This window comes from Theobroma cacao, chromosome 8, assembly GCF_000208745.1.
Source record: "Theobroma cacao cultivar B97-61/B2 chromosome 8, Criollo_cocoa_genome_V2, whole genome shotgun sequence".
Lineage (NCBI taxonomy): Eukaryota > Viridiplantae > Streptophyta > Magnoliopsida > Malvales > Malvaceae > Theobroma > Theobroma cacao.
This window is the reverse complement of record NC_030857.1, coordinates 8,095,200-8,118,961: the sequence shown is the minus strand read 5'-3', so window position 1 is coordinate 8,118,961 and position 23,762 is coordinate 8,095,200. Positions and strand designations below refer to the sequence as shown.

At 36.4% G+C, this 23,762-nt stretch overlaps 2 protein-coding genes and 2 long non-coding RNA genes across 4 annotated transcripts; all 4 read left to right on the top strand.

Annotated features, from left to right (window-relative positions):
- LOC18592492 (carboxyvinyl-carboxyphosphonate phosphorylmutase, chloroplastic) lies at positions 11,687 to 14,785 on the top strand. Its single transcript, XM_007019272.2, has 7 exons — positions 11,687 to 12,036; positions 12,139 to 12,212; positions 12,397 to 12,479; positions 12,778 to 12,802; positions 12,948 to 12,967; positions 13,156 to 13,311; positions 14,111 to 14,785. The coding sequence occupies exons 1-7, from the start codon at positions 11,753 to 11,755 to the stop codon at positions 14,474 to 14,476; spliced, it is 1,008 nt and encodes a 335-aa protein (XP_007019334.2). The 5' UTR covers positions 11,687 to 11,752; the 3' UTR covers positions 14,477 to 14,785.
- On the top strand, positions 15,213 to 16,395 carry LOC18592491 (basic blue protein). The gene is made up of 2 exons (XM_018126102.1): positions 15,213 to 15,867; positions 15,957 to 16,395. Exons 1-2 carry the CDS (start codon positions 15,684 to 15,686, stop codon positions 16,154 to 16,156), a joined length of 384 nt encoding a protein of 127 aa, XP_017981591.1. The 5' UTR covers positions 15,213 to 15,683; the 3' UTR covers positions 16,157 to 16,395.
- LOC18592489 lies at positions 18,983 to 19,706 on the top strand. The gene is made up of 4 exons (XR_001928919.1): positions 18,983 to 19,288; positions 19,363 to 19,434; positions 19,514 to 19,585; positions 19,670 to 19,706. It is a non-coding gene; the product is annotated as an uncharacterized LOC18592489 (long non-coding RNA).
- LOC18592488 lies at positions 19,735 to 21,793 on the top strand. The gene is made up of 4 exons (XR_001928918.1): positions 19,735 to 19,848; positions 20,286 to 20,835; positions 20,926 to 21,105; positions 21,192 to 21,793. It is a non-coding gene; the product is annotated as an uncharacterized LOC18592488 (long non-coding RNA).

The following is a 23,762-nucleotide window of genomic DNA, read 5'->3' as shown; positions in this document are numbered from 1 at the left end:
GCCCCAGCAGCTTTTATGGATCTTATGAACAAGGTGTTCCACTCGTACTTGGATAAGTTCGTGATAGTGTTCATAGATGACATTCTGGTGTATTCGAAGGATGATGATGAACATGTTGTCCATTTGCTCATTATGCTACAAACTTTGCACAAGAGACAACTCTATGCCAAGTTCTCCAAATGTGAGTTCTGGTTGAGGAAAGTAGTTTTCTTGGGACATGTTGTGTTTGGAGCTAGAATTTATGTCGATCCCAAGAAGATTGAGGCAATCTTACAGTGGGAGCAACCAAAAATGGTGATAGAAATTTAGAGTTTCCTCGGTTTAGTCATTTACTATAGGAGGTTTGTTCAGGGGTTTTCATTAATAGCTGCTCCTCTGACTCATCTGACTCGTAAATGAGTCAAGTTTGAGTGGGATGATGTTTACGAGAGTCAGTTTCAGGAGCTGAAGAATCGGTTGACCTCCGCTCCCGTCTTGACGCTTCCTGTTAGTGGGAAAGAATTTGTGGTGTACAGTGATGCCTTTAAATTGGGATTAGGGTGTGTGTTAATGCAAGATGAAAAAGTAGTAGCTTATGCTTCTCGACAGTAGAAGAAGAATTAACCTACCCATGATTTGGAGTTGGCAGCAGTAGTCTTTGCATTGAAGATTTTGAGGCATTACTTATATGGTGAGCATTGTCAAATCTTTACCGACCACAAAAGCTTGAAATATTTGCTCACCTAGAAAGAACTCAACCTGAGACAGAGACGATGGTTAGAGTTGATTAAGGATTACGACTTAGTGATTGATTATCATCCAGGAAAGGCAAATGTTGTAGCAGATGCCTTAAGTCGTAAATCCTCATCTTAATTAGCATCACTTCAGAATTCTTATCTTCTGATGCTACTTGAGATGAAATCTCTAGGGATCCAGTTGAGTAATGGCGAGGATGGAACCCTACTTGCTAGTTTTGTTGTGAGACCCTCACTGTTGAATCAAATCAGGGAATTGCAAAAGTCTGATAATGAGTTGAAACGGGAAGTTCCAAAGTTATGAGATGGAGAAACTAATGAGTTCAGACTCGGTGATGATGGTATCTTGATGCTTGGGGACCCAGTTTGTGTCCCTAAGGATGATCAGCTAAGACGGGCTATTTTGGAAGAAGCTCATTCTTTCGCCTATGCTTTACATCTCAAAAGCACCAAAATGTACAAGACTATCAAGGAAAGTTACTAATGGTCGAGTATGAAACGAGACATAGCCGAGTTTATGACGAAATGTCTCACATGCCAACAGATCAAGGCAGAACATCAGAAACCATCGGGTACTCTTCAGCCTCTACCTATCCCTGAATGGAAGTGGGAGCATGTGACTGTGGACTTTGTATTGGGTTTATCGCAGACACAGAGTGGGAAAGATGCTATTTGGGTAATTGTGGATAGATTGACTAAGTCCGCCCATTTCTTGGCTACCCATAGCACATATTCCATTGAAAAACTAGCTAAGCTTTATATTGATGAGATAGTGAGATTGCATGGAGTTTCAGTTTCTATCGTGTCAAATCGAGACCCCCGGTTCACCTCTCGATTTTGGCCAAAGGCTCTCGAAACTAATTTGAGGTTTAGTACTACCTTTTATCCATAGACAGATGGTCAGTCTGAAATGACCATTCAGACTTTGGAGGATATGTTACAAGCTTGTGTCATTGACTTTATTGGGAGTTGGGACAGACACTTGCCATTGGTGGAGTTCGCGTATAACAACAGTTTTTAGTCTAGTATTGGGATGGCACCATACGAGGCTCTGTATGGAAGAAAGTGTCGAACTCCACTCTGCTAGGATGAAGTGGGTGAGAGAAAATTGTTTAATGTAGAGTTAATTAATCTAACTAATGACAAGATCAAGGTTATCCAAGATCGATTAAAGATAACTCAAGACAAGCAGAAGAGTTACTTTGATAGACGAATAAAAAAAAAAGATCTGGAATTTGAAGTTGATGATAGAGTTTTTCTTAAGGTTTCTCCTTAGAAAAATGTGATTCGGTTTGCAAAGCGGGGAAAGCTCAATCCGAGATACATTGGACCCTTTTGTATCATTGAAAGGATTGGGCCAGTGGCATATAGATTAGGATTACCCCCGGAGTTGGATCGGATTCACAATGTCTTCCACGTCTCGATGCTGAAGAAGTATGTACCTGATCCCTCCCATATACTCGAGGCACCTCCGATTGAGTTGCAGGAAGATTTGAAATTCGAGGTGCAACCTATTCGAATTATAGACCGAAAGGATCGAGTGTTGAGGAATAAGAGCATCCCAATGGTTAAGGTGTTGTGGAAAAATGCTCGAATAGAGGAGATGACATGGGAAGTTGAGCATCAGATGAAAAGCCAATACCCACATCTTTTTTCCTAGTCCGATAAGTAAAATTTTGAGGTCAAAATTTTATTTTAAGAGGGGTAGTGCTGTCAAGCCAGCTCTATTATATACTTGCCATGTCATTCATGTACTCGATAACATGTTTACATACTTGGATGCCTCAAAAAATTGTTAAAAGTCGATATCGTACCTAGAGATACAATTAAGTCGATTAAAACCTTAAACTAGTCCAAATAGTGATTTTATGATGTATTTGAGAGTTATTGAACCTTAGAATGACTTAAAATGGTGATTCGGAGTTCGATGATTAATTTGGAATCCAATCAGGAATTTTTATAACATAGGGGCAAAATGGTCATTTTGCCACACAAGGGCAAAAATTGGAATGTTGGACGAGATTTTTGACTAAGTTTGACTAATTGGAGCATAATTTGAATTTGAGAAGTGAAAAAATTCAATTTTGACATTTTTCCGAGCATAAGGGCAAACCAATCATTCCACGTGTCCATGAGAACGTAATTGAAATTTTTAAAATTTTTCACCACTGTGACACTTGTCAAGCCCATGAATTTAACCTATTATCATTTTTATACTTTGGATAATTAAGGTATTATATGTGGTGGTAAGAAAATGCTTAATATTTCAATTTTAACCATGAACCATTCACACGTTGACACGTGTCAAGCTTTAATTCTTTTATAATTTTCTTTATAAACCAACATAAACCTCTCCCAATTCTTCTTTCATTACCGTGCAAGCCAAAGAAAAGGGAGGGGGGAAGAATAGAAACAACCCTTGAGGAAGAAAATTCAAGAGATATTCATTGGTTATCGAAAAACGAAGCGATCTGAGGTAAGATTTCGTGATTTTAGCTTAAGATTCACCTCTCTCATGCTTTCTTTTTCATTTTCTATGGTTGAAACCCAAACTTTCATGAAGGAATTCATGTTGGCCGAATCAAGGGGGGAAGTTTTTATGATGGTTTTTGTTAGATTTTATGCTATCTAGGTGTTTTTAGTGGTTTTGTGATATTCGGTATGAAAAACAAGCAAGAAAACCACATGTCCTTCACTAAACCCTCCTTGACCGAATTTAATAGGGGAAATATTGATGATGAATTTTGCTATATTTCAGATTATTTAGCTCGTATTTGATGATTTATGGTGTCGGATATCGACAATGGTTATATGACAATGTGACGACATGAATGGCTGGATTTGTGTTTGTGTGGAATATATGAACTATTTTGTTTTACCTTGACAGGCTGGGTAATATCATATTAGCTATGTCATACTGCCAAAATTTTTATTGATTTGGTTGGGTAATTGACTAGCTTACTGCAGTGGGTGAGTTTTCGTGGACTGGCCTATTAGAGGGGCACTGTAAATCCCGTCATATTTTACCTTATTATGAGAGGCGCGGAGGGTATTTCCTAAGGTAGTTTAAAGTTCACTTCATGCCGAACCACCACTTGAAGGTGAAACTCAGCCAACTCCAAGGAACGGCTGTGTTTTTAAACGTAAAAACATGTTTTATGTGTATATGTTATTTTAACAACCTTGGCGGACTCGGTTGGATGCCTCGCTCAAGGTGTCACCGAGTATAAGTTTTGGCATGAGCCAAGTTTTAAAAGAGTCATAAGCCTTGTTGATTTTTTTTTTATGAAATGTAACTGTTTTATATGGGTTGAAAAAAGTTTTAATGTTATGAATCATATTATGATGAGATGTTTTAATTGTCTCAATTTACTCGGCTTTAGATGTTATAGATGATCTTTGCTTACTCACTGGGTTTATAAAAACTCACCACCCTTCTTTTCATCCATTTCAGGCTTAGGGCAGTCGGTAGACCATCGATTTTGTCGAGGGTTTGCTTTTAGATTCGCACCCTTAGAAATCGTAGGTTTACAATTATATTTATTTTTGTTATTTTGGGGCTCACATGTCATTGTAGAATATTTTTATATACCTTGGCGCAGTGTGCTATTATATATATGAATTTATTTTGTTATTACTTTTCATTAACTGTTTACGTAAGATTTTATAAATATTATTTTATATGAAAATGAAATATTTTATTCAATATTTTTATTTAATTTGATTAGCTATAATTTCACTTTAAATGAATGATTTAGATACCTAAATTTATTTTTAGATATGAAATGTATATTTTTTTGTTTATATATTATATTTTTAGCAAGTTTCAAAATTTTCAAGTAAAATGACCAAAATACCCTTGTGCGGTAGAAATTACTTTTTTGATTGTCTTTGATTTGAAAATAGTATATATTCCTTTAAAACATGATATTTAGTAATTGTTGCTCACAAAGAGGCAGAGAACTGATGCTAAAGCCTTGCGAGATTTCGGTTGACATTCGAGGTAAGGTATGTCATCGGGACATCGCGACGGTTGTCACGGGCTCGAAGAGAGTACCGGGTTGTGACAGTTTGAATGTTGATATACAATCAATACATCAAACTTTTGGAGCATGTTTTTAATGTAGTTCAATTGTAACAAAATTATATCATTTTCATCTGGAATATTTTAATTTCTATTATAAGGTCACCTTTATTTTTTGTTGCAATATTATTGGACAAAATTTCTTTGTCTCCTTAACTTATTCTAAATTTGTACCAAATATTAGCAAGTAATCCACAAATAGACAAATTGTAACTCTTTTATTGTTTTGGAATTTGCTATATATGCAATGTTAAAACTCATTTATTTTGTAACCAGTGGCTAAAACAACTTTATCAAAAAATTTTCAAAGACTTCAAAGAGATAATTCACAAGACTTTACTCAATTTGAAACAATGGCTGAACAACAAAAAGAGCAACAAAGTCAAGGGCAATTAATGAAAGAAAATAGGTCTTTAAGAAACTGTGTTGTTCCTTTGGTGTAAGGTCTTCACTCTAGCATTTGAAAGCCAACCATTCATGCTAATACTTTGAGATAAAGTTGGTGATCATCCAAATGATTCAAACTTCAAACCAATTTGGAAGTTTACCTAATGATGATCTTAATGCTCACATCTCAAATTTTCTAAAGATCTGTGATACATTCAAGCACAATGGAGTCACTAATGATGCAATTAGATTGAGACTTTTTCCTTTTGTGAGACAAAGCAAAGAATTGGCTGAATTCACTTCGTATTGGCTTTATTATTACTTAGGATGATCTAGCTCAAAAGTTTTTAGTTATATTCTTCCCATCAATGAAAACAGCAAAGATGAGGAATGACATCACATCATTTATGCAACTAGATTCAAAGTCGCTTTTTGAGGCTTGAGAGAGGTACAAGGATTATTTAAAAGATGTCCTCATCATGGGTTACCTAAATGGCTACAGGTAGAGACATTTTATAATAGATTGATGGGTCTGATTAGAACTACCATTAATTTTGCAACTAGAAGAGCACCCATGGCAAAATCTATTGATGAGGTATATGACTTGTCGGAAGAGATGGCATCTAATAACTACCAATGGCCATTTGAGAGATCGGTACCTAAGAGAGTTGCTAGTATGCATGAGATGGATAATATCAATGCCTTAAGTGCACAAGTTGCTGCTTTAACTAAGAAATTTAATACTCTAGGGGTTCATTTTTTTCAGTGCTCGTTTGTCACTTGTGGTCTGTGTGGAAAAGGGATTTCTAGTATCACTACTTAGTTAATTTTGAATCAGTCTATTCTATTGAAAATCCCAATAGGCAGTAGAACAATTTGTATTCCAACACTTACAATTCTGATTGGAGGAATCATTCTAACTTTCTTGAAATAATAATTAGGGATCTTCATTAGCCCCAAAGCTAAATTTTCCTTCTAAATTTTCACCTTAAGCTAGACCTCCTATGCTTAAGAAAAAGCCATATATGGAAGAAATGTTCATACAATTCATGGCAAAAAAATGATGCCTACATAACAAAAAATGATGCCATCATTCAAAGTAATGCGGCATCAATTCGAAATCTTTAAACAAAAATGGGTCAACTTGCCAATGCCATTAATAATAAGCCTTAGGGAACTTTACCAAGTAACATTGAACCTAAATCTAGAAGAGAAGGAAAAGAGCAATGCAATGCAATCACACTCAAAAGTGGGAAAACGGTAAACAATAATAGTATACAATTAGATTCTCCAAGTAAGCATGTTGAAAATGAAATAATGATTGAAAATTCTGAGAAATAAGCACAAGGTAAGAAAGCTTAATCAGCTCATCACAACCTCTGCCACCTTTCCCTCAACGTTTTAGAAATAGAAACTTGACAAGAAATTCTAGAGTTCTTTTGAGGTATTTAAGAAGCTCCATATTAATATCCATTTTATTAAAGCTTTGAACAAATGCCAAGCTATATTAAGTTCTTGAGAAAACATTCTGACTAAAAAGAGGAAATTAGAAGATTTTCAAACAGTTACACTTACTAAGGAGTACAGTGCCATAAATCAAAATAAGCTTCCACCAAAGCTTAAGGATCCTAGGAGTTTTTCTATCCCTGGTACTATTGATGGTGTTAAATTTTCTAAAGCTATGTGTGATTTGGGTGCTAATGTTTCAATTATGCCTTTGTCTATTGCTAAGAAACTTGGACTTAATGAGATACAACTTACTACAATTTCTTTACAGTTACCAGACAAAATAATCAGGTAGAGTATTGGGATTATAGAAGATGTTTTGGTTAAAATTAGAAAATTGTACATTTTGATGGACTCTATTGTGTTTGAGATGGAAAATGATGCTAAAATTCCTCTTATTTTGGGAGGACCATTCTTAGCCACAGCAAGGACAATCATAGATGTGAAAAATGGTAAAATAATTTTCAAAATTGGGGAGAAGAAAGTAGTGTTTAATTTGTTCAATGCAACTAAGTATCCTTGTACAAATAATTACTATAGAGGATTCAATTGATGAGTTGTCTAAAGAGAAATTTAATAAGGATTATCTTCCAACAACAAGTACAACAAATTTTGAGGTTGGACAACAAGTTTTGTTACTTTCCAATTTAGGCTTCAATCTTTTTCCCTAAAAATGCAAATCAAGATGCTTGGGTACTTTCAAAGTGGTTAAGGTCTTTCCTTGTAGTATCATAGAAATTGCTAGTGAGGTTGCTAGAAAATTCATGGTTAATGGAATGAGCCTCAAGCTTTTTTAAGGTGGTGAAGAAATGCAAAAAAAAGGTATCACAATCAAACTAGTGATTATAAAGAATAGCTTCTTAAGAGGCAACCTAAGCTTACAAAACTCATATTTCCTCTTTTTAGCTATATTTATTTTATTTATTTATATTTCTACATTATTCTCTATTTATTTTCTTAATGCAGTAAAAAAAAAAAAAGAAAACAACCTCCCACAAGCGTTGGTGATAATAATGAAGATAAAAAAGAAAAGTAGAGCCTCTCTGGAGTCTTCCAATTGTCAGTGAAGTTTTATTTATCTTTTTCTTTATCTATTTCTAACATTGAGGACAATGTTGAGTTTAAGTTTGGAGGGGAGAATTATTTTTCTGAAAGTAGATTTTTCTTTAGAGGTTGAAACTTTAATTATTTAATTGCATGCTTGTTTTATGTTAGTTTATCATTTACTTTTTGTTATGTTTGTTTGAAGTTTTAGAATAGAGTAAGTTATGCCAATTTTTCAATGATTTCCTCATTCAATGATGAAAGTTTAATTGTCTTGTATCTTTAGCTCTTGGTAAATAAAGATATTGTTTGGCTTGTGCTAAATTCTTTTGTTAAGTATCATTGTTACAATGTGATTTTTACATACTGAGCACTTTGTCTTTCAATTTGAATTATTGTGCATATCTAGAGAAGGTTTATGCAAATGTGAATTTTTGAATTATGCCTTGAGTTCTAGAATTTGTTTGATTCTCTTGAGGTGAAATTTTAGGCAACATTTAGTTATAAAGATGATTTAGGCCATCTTTAGACCGTTTAAGCCTTTCAAGCCTACGTTTGCATAAGTTTATCCCTAGTATACCCTTTTAAGCTTAATTTTCCTTTTCTTTGTTAAACACATAATTAATTTAGCCAAACCTTTAAATAAATTTTCAATTTTTCACCCTTCACTCCTAAGTATATATATCATTTTAGGATGTGTATTAAGCTAAAAGTTGAAAAAAGAAAGAAAAGGTGGAGTTGTTGAAAAAGTTCAAATGTGTTAGAATTCACCCCACTACTTATAAAAAGAAATAAGTTTGTAAGTGTAAAATTATGATGAAAAAAAATAAAGAAAAAGAATAAAGTGTTGAACAAAAGAAAAAGTTGAAATAAAAAAGAAGAGTGTTCCTTGAAAGTATAACTAGAGCTCTATATAGGTCCCAGAATGATTATGTGCTTTGGCACATTATATCTTTTATCATACCGTGACCCTAGCCATACTTTACAAGCTTAATAAAGACCTAATGATCCTTGATTAAGTATAAGTCTATATTAATGGAGAGAGAGATGAAAAGCAAACTTATGGAACTCTAGTACTAATTTGAATTTTGCATAAGTATAAACTTATCTAGATTGCATGATATTTTTAGTAAAAAGATTGCACACACACATGGAAATCCATTCAAGAATGAGCTTATATTTGAATTGAAATGTGAACTTGAATAATATTTATGTTTTGCTTCAAGTTGAGAATATGGGATAGCTTATGAAGAAATTAAAGGTGATCATTAAGTTGGTGTAACCTATTTCTACTTAATTGTGTTCTTCATTTATGTTATTTCCTTTTATGTTTTGTTTTGCTAGAGGACAAGCAAAATCTTAAATTTCGGGGTGTGATAACTCTATTACATATAGTTATTTTGCCACATTTTGGGTATTTAGATAGCTAAGTTCTTGAATTTTAAGTTTGAATTTAGGTAGTTGTATTCGTTTTTCTCAATTTAGTTTAAATCATGTTGATTCAATTTAATTCATGTTGTTTTAGTTTGATTTTATGTTGAAATGTCTTAAGTTTAGAAATTACTAATTTAGTTTCTTGTTTTTGAAAGTTTTCAAATGAAAAGGCCTTAATTGGTGATGAACATTGCAAGTATGGCTAAGTGCGTCTCTCGTACATACTACAATATTTTGAGCATAACCTGCACTTCAGAAGTCCAATTGATTTGATTCTTGACCCATTAAAAAGCTAAGAGATAGGGCTAACACTTTCATGTTTATCACTTTGCCCATTTTGGATCAAAATGAGGTGAAAATTGCATTACAAAAGGATGAATTGTAGTAGAATTTGCACAAAGCATCATACTGTAGGAAAAGGCCAAGGTCACGACACTCGGTTCCGATATCCAGGCTTTCCTTTTTTGAATTTTAGTAGAATTAGGTTTTTTTGGAGGCTATGAAATGGGCTTTTCAAAGCAATCAAAGAAGAGGTTTTGAGAAGGTTTTCTTTGAAGAAAAGTGGTTGAAAAACAATCAAGAAAACAAGAAAGCTTGTGCAAGATTGAAGATTGAAGATCTGACAAATCTTCAATTTTTGTTATTCTCTTTTTATTCTTTGTTTTTCTTGAATTGTTACAATGGTTAAATTTTTTGGATTATGTTTTTATCTTTAGTTATGAACTAATTTGCTTTTTCTAGGATTATGAATGAACTCAACATGTAGTTAGAATTCTTTATCTCTTTTTTGCTTATTATCAGTGGAATATGAGTTGTTTATTCCAATTTTGTGTTTAATACTTCTAATTGCTTGATCACCAATTAGATTGAGTTGGATATCTAAATATAACTTGACAAAGGGAGTTTAGATTAGATCATGAATGGAATAGCATGTGTTCAATTTCACTTAATTGATTAGGTGATTTGATTTGCATATAAGATAGACAAATACCTATGTCTTGCATGTAGCAAAGATTAGAGCAAAACTTAATGAATCTTTTTTCAGTTGAATTTACGTAGACATATAGTAAATTAATTGGGAGAGATATTTTTATAAGCTTCTCGACAGAGACCTATAAATAATTTGAGATTCTAGGTTAGTAGCTCAATCCATTGAAGTAAGTTTAGAGAGAGAAAGAGGATTTAGATGAGCGTTGAGAGATATCATAGTACTAGGTTTTTTATCAATTGTTTGTCTCATAAATTTTGTCATTCAACTATTAGTTTTAGTTTGTTAGTTCAATTTTCCTTTAATTAATTTTCTAATTTTGATTATTTGGATAAAATTTGTTTGCTACAATTTTAGTACTTAGCTTAAGTTGGTGCAATTCTCTATGGGATTCGACACTCTACTTACCTCTATATTACTTATTATGATATGTACACTTGCATGGATAAATCTAATAACAGCTACCAATTTTTCTGTAAACTTGTTTGAAAATTTGTTTTCTACCTATTATATTATTTTAAACTTGGTGGATGATCAACCAAAATTTAGACATTTTTTCCCATATTAAGTCCATGTCATCTATTAATTTTGAAAATCCATTTTCAACCTATTAGTTTGGAACTTAGTTGTTGTAGGTTTCTTGAAATAAATTTAAATATATTTTCATCAAAAAAATTTGCATCTCTTGATTTGAAAATAGTTTTAACCGAAATTAAATTATTTGGTTCAATTATCATGAATCTATATGTTTTACTATGCTATGCATATCATACGGATATGCATCTCGTTCTTCTTTCATCCAATTTCTTTCTTTTGGATTCCTAAACTTTAATTACAGCTCTACATCTTAAAACTTTAATTTGATTTGTTTTTCTTTTATTATTCATATAGGTTTATCTAATTTCCTTTCTAAGAACTCTAACTAATATATGACAAGTTGGTAACAAAGCTTCACTTAGAAAGCCTTATTCAAAATCAAAGTAAAATAACATTGCGTTTACCATTTTAGTTAAGATCACATTTTTCATTACTACCACACCACATTTTGTCATGGTTTGTAAATTTATCAAGCACTTTGTCTTTAAATGCATCAAACAAATATAATGTTTGTCAATTTTGGTAAAGGTAAAGTATAATTTGAGTTCAAATCTTATATTCGAAACTTTATGTTTTTTGTATAAAAAATAATATGGTAGAAAATAGAAAAATGCATGTAGAATATATATATATATATATAACATATGAAGATTAGGTTAAAGGAAAATATTTCTTATATTTTACTAACTTATCCTCTACTCTCGGAATTTAAATATGAAACTGTCAATTTTGTTAATGTAAAATAAAAATAAATATTAAGTTTTAATAAATAAAAAAAAAAACAGAAAGCTGAGGTGGGCTCCGGTATTAGTCATCCACTTATGTCCATATCCAAAACGACAACATAAAAGCAGAAAATCGCGGTCGTTCACGTGCTTTCTATGGAGCGTAATGCCATATAAACCGCACATTCAAAACCCGACAAAAACCCTGTACAACTTTCCAACTCACCAAATTTTTCAATTGCTAACTTGGAAAATGTCGACGATAACGATGATGGCAGCCAAAGCTCCTTCGCTCCCACACTTGAACTTGAAAGCTTCCACATTCCGGTCTAGGAAGACCAAGTCGTCTCATCCAACGGTCAGAATGCAGACGCGCATTCACCGTCTGATCGAGGATCAAGGCATCGTGCTAATGCCTGGCTGCTACGACGCTCTATCGGCTGCCATAGTACAGCAATCTGGTTTCACTGCTGGTTTCATCTCTGGTTATGCTCTCTCTGCGTCTCTCCTTGGCAAACCTGACTTGGGCTTGCTAACGTGAGAACCTTCTATATTTTTTTTTCTTTCTGAAGTTCTGTTTATAGTTTTTTTTTTTTTGTAACATGTTAAATTTGATATTTGGTTCTGGTGTTCTTAAAGGCCACCTGAGATGGCGGCGACGGCAAGGACGGTTTGTGCGGCGGCTCCAGTGATACCGATGATTGCGGATGCTGGTATATACTGTTGCATTTCTATTTGACGTAGGCCCGGTTTATCTGTTACTTTTTTATAGGTTAAATTCTCTCGGACACGTGCTGGAGAAAGACCGAGGCTTATTATCTTATCTGTTCATTGGTCATTATTTCTGTTTATAAAATGCATTTAAAAATTTCAATAGTCCTATTCGGTTGTTTTCAGATACTGGTGGTGGCAATGCTCTCAATGTTCAGAGGACCATCAAGGATTTGATTGCAGCAGGTGCTGCTGGCTGCTTTCTTGAGGTGCAATACAAAAATAATCCTAATTATTAAAGATAGCTAATGCTGCAATTCTGCAAGGAGGTCAATCTTGAATACCCATCTCCGTATGTGCAAATATAGATAGAGCACATCTTTTGATGAACTGGCCTTATAAGTTTGTCCTCTTCTCTGAAAATTCTGATTCTATTCTATATACATATATTTTATCCCCCGAAAGCAATTATGCACCTTATCTAGCTATGATATAAAATTTCATTGGCAGTATTTGTGAAGAACCTGTTGCTTCCCTTTAACTAATTTTGCTTTATTTTCCTTCCAGGATCAAGCATGGCCAAAGAAGTGTGGTAGGACTCTGTACCTCCATTTCATATAAGACTTTTTTCGTTTTTTACAGAACTTCAAATTATACTTGGAATATTCGTTTTATTTTTCCTTTTTATCCATGTTACTTATAGTTCTAATTACTGCTCTGCCTTTGCATTGAACCAGGGCATATGCATGGCAAACAGGTATCCTTTTCTAATTCCCGGTTACTTTTATTAGGAGTTTCTTTACCCAAAGGATGCTACTTTTTGATCAAAATATTAGGTCTGAAGACAAGCAAATGTCTCTTATTTCTTTAGGTGGTTATATTGACAATTGAATGCTATTGTGTAGGGAAGAACTCAATTTTTCATATCTCAACTTGCTCTTTTAGGTTATACCTGCTGAGGAGCATGCTGCCAAAATTGCATCTGCAAGGGATGCCATTGGAGATTCTGACTTTTTCCTTGTGGCCAGAACTGATGCACGTGCTACATCAGCAAAAACTGGTCTCTCCGATGCCATCTCAAGAGCTAATCTTTACATGGAGGTACCCTTGCAATTTTATCAATGCTTCGTCTTGCAATATATTCTTTTTTTCTGGTTTTATGAAATGCCTTCCCTTTTATGGTGATGTGTCTTCCATGTGATCTGCTAAAAGTGCATTTGCTCTAATCTGCTTTATTGCTTGCCTTTTACTCCCATCTGCCCACTGTGACCAAATCTTCAGAAATTAGAACGAATTTTAGATTAGAGCATGTTACTGACAGAAGGCAAAGTGGCAAAGAAGAAATTTGCATTGTCACTGAGCTGGGGGGCTCATTTCCAGGTTATGTTCATTTTGAATATCTTACAGTGAGCATGTCTCTGCCTGTACCTATCACTGTTTGAATTTAGCCAAGAACATTTAGCATTGAGCCCACTGAAGAGCAGGAAATTTAATATAGGAGATTTATATTAGGCAAAAAATCTTCTTTTCTAACTGTTAAATTTGTCTTTCCTTGACATATATATTGGATTCAAAAATGGATCAAACATTTCTTGTAAGGGCCTATGAACAACCACATCTTCCCCATGGTGAAAATTCTCTCTGGTCTTCTTCTAAATCCTGCAGGAGAGTGTTGTTGATCTAAACATGAATAGAATCATTACTAAATTCCATAATGATTTCATGACTCATTAAATTATTCTCTGTTCATCTCAGTTAAGTGGACATATGCCTACTAATTCTATGATTAAACTTTCATCCATATCTAAGTAATTTTGAAATTCTTACTATAAATATGGTATGGCATATATATAGTTCTCTTCTAGATGATGTTGCTAAGATTTTACCATGAGTTTTGCAGGCAGGAGCGGATGCTTGCTTTGTGGAGGCACCAAGGAATGATGACGAGCTTAAGGAGATTGGACGCCAAACAAAAGGGTACAGAGTTTGTAATATGATTGAAGGTGGGGTCACACCATTGCACACACCTGAGGAGCTGCAAGCAATGGGCTTTCATTTGATCGTACATTCACTCACCACCGTCTATGCATCAGCTCGTGCATTGGTTGATGTTCTTAAGATCCTGAAGGAAAATGGAACCACTAGAGATCACCTTCAAAAGATGGCTACCTTTGAAGAATTTAATCAACTGGTCAAGTTGGAATCTTGGTTTGAACTGGAAGCACGTTATTCAAAGCTGAAGAGTGCAGTAGGTGTAAAATCATGAGTGGGTTTAGGGGAAGGAGAAATTAACTTGAAATTTGTTTCTACCTAGTAGGGGGATCATGTGAGTTTCAAAACTACAATTCATCATTCTCCGAAGGAACTGCTATGAAAATCCATGTGTTCATTTAGAATCAGAAGTATCCAGCCTGTGATTAAACAGTGGTGAGAAAAAATTATGCATCTAATCATGATATGGATGATTGTTGCTGTATTACTAACACAACTTTATGCTAGCTCTTTAGAGCTGGCAATCTTGCTCATAACCTTAAGAATGTCTTCTTGAGGTACCTTACCATTTGTTTCATAACTATTTGCTCTCTGTGAAAATAGCTTACAGGCTATGGCCTAATACAGACACGATTTTAGTAAGCATGAGAGGATAGTTTTTAAACAAACTGCTAAAATGCAAGGTGGATAGAATAAAAAAAAAAAGTTCAGACCTTTTGCGTGAAAAAAAAAAATCCATATTTAGTGTCCCTCAAAATCTTGTATTGGTCCTTTGCCTTGCGAATGGACATCTTCAAACTTTGCTTTCCTAAACCTTTGGGTTAACAATGTTTGGCTGGTTTTCTTTAGCAGTTTGTTCTCTTGTCTAGATATTATAAAAGGGTACAAGTCAGCAGTTCAGACCTGTAGATGTTTGTTCTCTTAGTCTCCCCTCCCTCCTTGCAATAAAATGTTTACCTTCTTTTATCATTAATTAATTTAAATTTTGAGGAATAGTTTACCAGAATTCATTAGATTTACTTTTTAAGAGAGAAAACTCAGTGCGGTGGTCCATAACTTCAATCTGAGTTCACGGATGGTCGCTGCTAGTACTGTTCCATGTGAGACCCATGGTCGAGCACTTTCTAGATAGAGCTATCACAGCCCTCCCTTTAGATAGCACTAAACAAACTTTTCTCCAAATTACTATGCCATTATGCACTTCAAGTATTGCAAATCTTCATTACCAACAGCAAAAGTTCAGCACAGTAGCTGTAATGCGGTTGTTGGCTTCAACTTCAATCAGTGAAAATCTTGAAAGCTCACCCATTTTGTAATTGGCCTAGTCCAACTTTTTCCGAGCAACTTGGACCCACTACTACGCTTCTGAAACTGCTTATAAAGGCAATGAAACTTTTGCTTTGCCCACCTCACTCAGTGAAACAGGTTTCTACTCTTAAAACTTCCACTTTTTTCAGGTAGAATACAACCCTTGCTCAGAGATGGCTCAGGGAAGAGGCAGTACAGATCATCAGGCCAAGTTCACAGTTGCTTTGCTACTGTGTTTACTGGTTTGCCTTCAAAATATTGATGCGGCAACTTATACTGTCGGAGGCCCCGGCGGTTGGACTTTTAACATGGCTACTTGGCCTAAAGGGAAAAGCTTCAGGGCTGGTGACGTGCTCGGTAAGCATCAATTAACCCAAATAATGAGGAATTGTTTGCTGGTAGGCATTTTTGAAGTACATCCTTGCACATGTGTATGATTTTTGCAGTATTCAATTACGATGCGACAATCCACAATGTGGTAGCTGTGAACAGAGAAGCTTACACCGGTTGCACCACACCGGCAGGCGCAAAAGTGTACAGCTCAGGGAAAGATCAGATAAAACTGGTGAAGGGACTAAACTTCTTCATATGCAACACTGCTGGCCACTGTGAGTCTGGAATGAAGATTGCCATAAATGCAGTCTAACGCAGATCTAGATTTTCACCCACTATCTTCTTAAGAATAAGTTAAAAAGTATTATTGTGCGTTGGTTTAGCTAGCTGGCGTGAGTAGAAAATTAGGGGAAAACAAAATGTTTCATTGTTGTAATGTTGCCAAGTTTTAGCACATGCAATGTTTTATGATGTAGTAGTTTTGTGTATATTCACTTTGTAAGGCCCACCAGGGCTCACGGACTTTGTTTTATGGGGATTTTTTTTTTAGTTCTTAAAAATAACGTATTTTTGTAAATAATTCTCGAGATAATTTTAACTGTTTTTAGCCACCAGAATAGATTTTGGGACAAAAATATTCTTAATGAGTCATCTTCTTTAGCGTACACTGTCAAACAAGCGAAAAATGAGAAAAAATAAATAAATATGCAAAGAATTTTGTGAATATCTAATTTTGTGCAAAACATCTTTTTTTTTTTGCGAAGGTTGTGCAAAACAAAATAATGTTGCATGAGATGGCTTTTCAAAGATTTAGGTCATGGCATTCAGATAAGAGGAGAATAGTGATATTAAACCGAACGAGGAACCGGTCGTGATGAATGGAAAGCTTGGCTAATGATGTAAAATCAGAAATCCTTAATACGGTGGTGAATTGAAAAGAGAAAGATGTGAATCCAAAGCAAGAAATGGTCTTGCTATAGCAAGCCATATGTGAGATGGTTGTGGTAGGGCAAGGTTTAGAGTTCGTGAAACGTCATGTTGGGAATGTGTGCCACGGTTGTGACACGCCAGCGTTCAGAGTTGATGAAACGCCATTGAGGGAATCTGTGACACGTCAGTGTTTAGAGTTGGTGAGACGCCATGGAGGGAATCTGTAACACGTCAAAGTTTAGAGTTGGTGACACGCCAGAGTTCAGAGTTGGTGACACGCCATGGAGGGAAGCTGTGACAAGCCAGAGTTTAGAGTTGGTGACATGCCATGTTTAGAGTGTGTGACACGGCATTGCTCGTTAAGCTGACACGCCAAGGTGTAGAGAGTGTGACTCGGCATTGCTTAAACAACTGACACGTCATGGTTTAAAATAGAGAGAGGAAAAAAAAAGTGGGCAGTTAACGTGGTAATCATTTGAACTTCCACTGAATTAATTCCCCTCAGTGAAATGAATAAATAAGAATATTATAAGGCCATTTTTCATTTTAAACAGTTATTTTTTAGAATTCCTAACGTCTGTGTGATTCATTTCTCATTCCCATTGGTACCGGAGTGTTCGAGAAGGCTCTTTGCAAGCGTAACGACAGCACAGCACCAGCAACAATGTCGGCTATGAGTGAAGAGGTCAGTGAGTCTCAAATAAAAACATTATTGTGTTCGTTAATTTTTTGTTTTTTTGCTGGGTTTGTTTGATATGTTCGTGTTTTTTGTTTTATTTTGCAAATGTGTACATTGTGTTTTCTTGCTGGTTTGATGGTTTTTGCGGTTAAGTCGTAGTGGTTTTAGGGGTTTTTTGGTGTTTACCGTGTCACAGCATTGTTATTATAGTTAACGTTAATGTGTGACAACATTTGACTCGATATGCATGGCGTGTCACAACATTTGACTCGATATGCATGGCGTGTCACAACTTTTGACTCGATATGCATGGCGTGTCAAAACATTTTACTTGTTATGCATGACGTGTCACAACATTTTACTTGTTATGCAGGGCGTTTCACAATATTTATTCCTTATTTATGTCTTCAGTATACCTTGTTGAACATTACGGCTTAACTCACTAGTGCATGTGTGCCATGTTTTGTAGATTCAGCGCAGACAATATGAGGATCTTGATAGTTTGCTGATCGTGCTAAGGGAAAAGTGGGCATTCAACGTCGCAATTAACACCCACTGTAACTAGTCACAGTTGCATTACATCACAAAGACTCTCCAACAAAAGGGGGAGTACGATGCAGTGAAGCGTACGTGCTTCGGAAGAATCATACGTCTATCCACAAGGGTAGTTTGCGTCGGTCTCCTACACAGCATCATGCTTCGCCAGATCACTAAGAGCCAGTCAATGGACCACGAGCTATGGTTTGCCATTGGCAAGAGCAAGGCATGACTATCAAAGCAGCAATTCTGCCTCTTCACTGAGGCTGAAGTTTCGTCCAATGCCCGATGTGTTCAGACGATCGTACGAGGTTGCTGCAGACGAAATTCATGCCAGATACTAGAACGAGCAGGAGAGTGTTAAGTTACAGGCTTTGCATGATACGTTTCGCGGTGGCAACTTCCAGTGGCCAGGAGACGCGATGAAGATGGCACTCGTCTTGATCGCGAATAACATTTTATTTGGTCAAGACTACCGTAGATGGGTGACGCCTTGGTTGCTGTCATTGGTGGAGGACATCGACGCTTGGAATGTCTTCCCATGGGGGCACTATGTTTAGAAGCTAACCTTGGACTACCTTTTGAAGGGGTTCGAAGTGCTTGACTCAAGCGTGACAAAGGAAACTCGGTTACGCTGTAACATTTACGAATTCGCATGGGTGATACAGGTACTATCACGTAACATTTTTCAGTTTCTTTTTGCTTTAATAATTTATGGGTGTACTCATTTATGATTTACGGTCTGATAATGGTTACATTTGACTTGCAATTTTAGGCAATAGAGGCAATTCCGACCCTGAGAAAAATAATTACCCTCTCTGGTCCGAAGGACAATGTCTACCCACGAATGTGCAAATGAGATTGCAATTAAAAGCCAAAAGACTTCTACACTACATTTCAGAAGTTAGAGTCATCTGAGCATGTGAGTGAACAGCTACTAATTTTTGCTTTATATTTGTATAATAATTTTCCCTATTCAATAATCACAACATTTTACTTGTTTATTTGCAGTTGTGGGCATTGGAGACATTGGAACCCACCGCGGATGAGGCCAGCCGGGAGTATTTTGTGGACCTTGATGTCCCGTTATTGGAGGGCCATGAGTATGTGCCAATAGGGCACATGGAGGATCAGTCGGATTGGGGCTTAGGTGCTAGGCAAAAAAGGAGAAGCTTTAAGGAGAAAAGAGCCTCTGGCGGCACGAAGCGGACGCGCACCGCCGCTGGTTTAGTTGATGAGCTATCAGGCCCTAAATTGATGGACGAAAAGGACAACCATGGTCAAGGCAGTGAATAGCCAGTAAGGATAGTTCTAACGATTTTGTGTTCTCCAATTTCGTATGTGATTATCGAATAACATATCTATGTTTGCAGTTGGACCATGAGCCGACAGCTCCAAAACCACCCACTGGTCCTCCTTAGACACACAGTTGAAATGACCCGTCGGTAAGATGGGTTCTAACGGTTTGTGTTTCACATTTCCACATATGTTTATCGAGTAACACAGTAATTTCTGTTATTACAGTTTACAAAAGCGACGACAAGTCCTCAAACACCGATTGGTTTGGCTCTACCACAGACTGCTAACGAGCCGCCGGTAAGGATATTAAAGTTGTAACGGTTAATGTTCAACAATTCCATATATGATTATTTAATAACACAGTTATTTATGTTATTGCAGTTGACCTAGTCGAGAAGAGTCAATGATGAACAGTCACTACTCGTCAGATTCGACGGATCATGCGCAAGCAAGAAGAAAAGATGTTGAAGCTGAAAGCTTCAATTCAGTCATTGACTTTAGCAATGCAAACGCTTGAGGACAGTATCATTGCTCGGATTCTTGACGACCTTAAATCACAAGTACGTTATTCTATCTTCGCTTGTATTTTGGTGGTTTACGTTTAGCAACTGTTTAGATTGTGTTTTCTTGCTAGTTTGATGGTTTTTGGGGTTAAGTGGTTATGGTTTAACTGATTTTTGGTGATTAGCGGGTCAGGACATTTGTATTATAGTTAGTTATTGGCGTGTCAGCATTAATGTGTGACAACATTTTACTTGTTATGCATGGTGTGTTAGAACAATTTACTTGTTATGCATGGCGTGTCACAACGTTTAACTTGTTGTGCATGGCGTATCACAACGTTTAACTTGTTATGCATGGCATGTCAGAACAATTTACTTGTTATGCATGCCGTGTCACAACGTTTTACTTGTTATGCATGGCGTGTCACAACATTTTACTTGTTATGGTTTGTGGTATTTTATGAACTAACTAACGATTTTTCCCATTTTGTAAGGCGGTCGTTCATCTCACAGTGTTGGTCTGGAGCACAATGATGCTGATGATATGCAGCATCATGAACCTGGTGTTCACATTCACGATGACATTCTTGGTGTTGACGGAGAGCATGTAACTCATGTCGATGATGTCATCGATGAAGCTATGGTAGGGGATGTCACCCTTCAATCAAATGATGCTGAAGGAGAGCATGTTCTTCTACCCGAGTCCATTATCGACGCATCTGTTGGAGGGGAAGAGGACCCTGACTCAGTCGTGGCTGAAAAAGAGCATCTTCCTCGGGCTGATGCATTCGTCGAGGCAGCAGCAAGAGCTATGGTGCTTTATCAAAGCACTTTTGATGCAGTTGAGACACAGTCGTCATCACCATAGTCATCTGCTATCCATCATGGTGCAGCAAAAATTTTAGACCAAACTAAGCGGGCACGAATGAAACTGACGAGCAAATACATGGCAAACCCGTGCGTTGACCCTTTAGTGAGCCGTCGAGATGTGAAGGATACAATCGTAGAAGCCTACGAAGCTTTCAAGAAAGACGAGTCCGCGAGGTAAGCTCATAAATAACATTGCAAATATTATTTTTTAATGAAACATTAATCCACCAAGACTTATGAAATTCATTATGTTACATATGCAAGCGTGATGTCGGCATTTTAGGAGATCAAGGGGCTGACTTTTTCATAACCTTAGAGGATCCCAATGAGGAAATGACAAGTGAACATATCGACACATACCTCAGCGTACTCTACAAGTGGATGACGGGGCCGAAGTCGAAGTAGTACACTACCCATGCATGCGTGGTTGACACGACATTCTTCGTAAGTTTATTTGAAAATTGTTCAATTTTATAAATACTAAGTTTTTGATTGCATGAAGTGTAAGCTAATGTTTACATATTTCACAGGACACCATCCGTATGCTACACATGGAATTTCCAACAGAAAATGCCCGGGCCACAATGTAAATTCCAAATGAGTTGCGGGGGTATGTGGAGGGTGAAAGGCCGATATACGATAAAAAATGGGAAGATGTGGATTTCATCCTTGCGCCTTGCAACGTTGGTGGGCATTGGGTGGTTGTGAAGATCGACTTAGTGAGGTGGACGATCAAGGTGATGGACTCCGTAAGAACTTCGGATGCTAAGGATAACGGAGTTCGTGCGGCTCAGATGACACCCTTGACAACAATGATGCCAATCATCTGCCACCAAGCCGGTTATTTCAACAGAGTAAGTCGAAAGAGACGGGATTTGACGTCGATGCCATTGGATATTCATTTGCCAAAAGCTAAAGTGTATCGACAGAATGATAGTGTCAGCTGCGGTATGTTCATGATAGGGTACATGGACAATATTTTGCAATTGGACTAGATCAAAGTTAAGCAGAATATGATTACAAAAATGCGTCGGCAATACGCTCTAGAATTTTTTTCCAACAATTGTGAGAGCAAACCCTGAACATATCGACCCTTGTCTGTACATATTTTTTGTATACAGAATTATTTTTATACAATTAATTTTATACACAATTTTTTTATATACATAATTTATTTTATACAATTCATTGTATACAGAATTAATTGTTTTTGTATACACAATATATTTTATACAAAATTAATTTTTTTGCCCATAACAATTAATTTTATATCAAGAATTTTTTTTCTTTTGTATACGTAATATATTTAATTTGATACAAAGTCGCAAGAAGTCAACGTGTGACGCCATAAATCTACTACCAATCAACGTATCCCCACATACATCTGCTTGCACTTAGCGTGTCACCCCATAAATCTACAAGAAGTCAGCGTGTCACATCGTAAATCCACTAACACTCAGTGTGTCAGCCCATAAATCTGCTTCCACTTAGCGTGTCAGAACAATTGGGTCATGTTGTGTGACCCCATAAATCTGCAGATACTCAGCGTGTGACACCATAAATCTGCTTCCTCTCGGTGTGTCATAACCATTGGGCCGGCTTCCACTCAAAGTGTCATAACAATTGGGCCGTCGCTTGTGACCCCACGATACTGCACCAAGTCAGCCATGTCACGCCATAAATCTGCTTGCACTCAGTGTGTCACGACTATGAAACAACAGGGTTCAGAATTTATGACACACCACAATTAGAATATGTGACAAAATAGCAGGATCGAGACCTCGAATCATGGACCTAGAATTGGCAACTCTTCACTATATGGCTATTGATTTTACAAAGATAGGAGCACTAGTTGAGATGCCTCGATCCCTGAAACCAAGGGAGTTTCCAGACTGCATGCAGAGGGTTGACAAACCCATGTATGCTTCCCTTGGGGTATTAGGAAAACTATACCGGGCTGTAATCAACTCAACCGTGCAAGCAAAGTCAAAGTTTGATAGATGAAGCTTGTGGATAGACATCCAGAAGCATCCCGAAGCACTTAGGCTTCACTACATTAAACTCCCCCATCTCTTCGAGAGTTTTTGTGATGTAATGCAGCTGCGACCACTTACAGTGGGTTTTAATATTGAGTATGGATAAACATCTGAGAACCGAAATCCCCCAAGTAACAATTAAAATATCATGTTAGTTGATTTTTCTTATAACAGGTGTTACTTTTTTAAAACTTTCCTTAATTTTATTAATTTTATGCCGTGTCACCAACAAGACTGCAACAATTTGACGTGTCACTCCAAGTTTGCATGCACTCAGCATGTCACCACAATTGGCCCCTACCGTGTCACCCACCAAGACTGCAAGAAGTCAGCATGTCATGCCATAAGTATGCATTAAGTCAACGTGTCACGCCATAAGTCTGAATTAACTCAGCGTGTCACTCTATAAGTCTACTTGCACTCAGCGTGTCACCACAATTGGCCCTTGTCGTGTCACCTGCTAAGACTGCAATAGGTCAGCGTGTCACGTCATAAGTCTACATTCACTCAGCGTGTCACCACAAGACTTGCAAGCAGAATGCTCTTAGTCGACTAATCGATATTGGCGAAATTTAATTACTCATGAAATAAAAAAGAATTTCATTGTAAGAACATAAACGATTAAATCAAATGAAATAGAGAGGAATTAAATCAAATCATTAATTGTTTAATACAAGTGGTAATAAAATGTGACAAATGGGGTAACAATATAGGGACTTTATCTTTTAATATTGGTAGCCATTCCATGCTTGTTGTTCCTTCATAAGATTTGTGTAGCCACTTGTACTTAATGTTGTTGTAATTGTAGTTGAACTGGTTTTGCTTTACGAATTTGTCTGCTTGGTCATTCTATGAGCCACTTTTAGTTACGAAATTTGTTGCCAAACATTTCAGGCAAATAAGCCTGTCAAGGCTCTTGTCTGATGGAGATTGTAATCGAAAACATTCTTACAAGCAATGTAAGAATGTACTTAACACGATCTTGATCAGACAGAAGCCTTGACAGGCTTATCTGCCTGAAATGTTTGGCAACAAAGTCCGTAACTAAAAGTGGCTCATAAAATG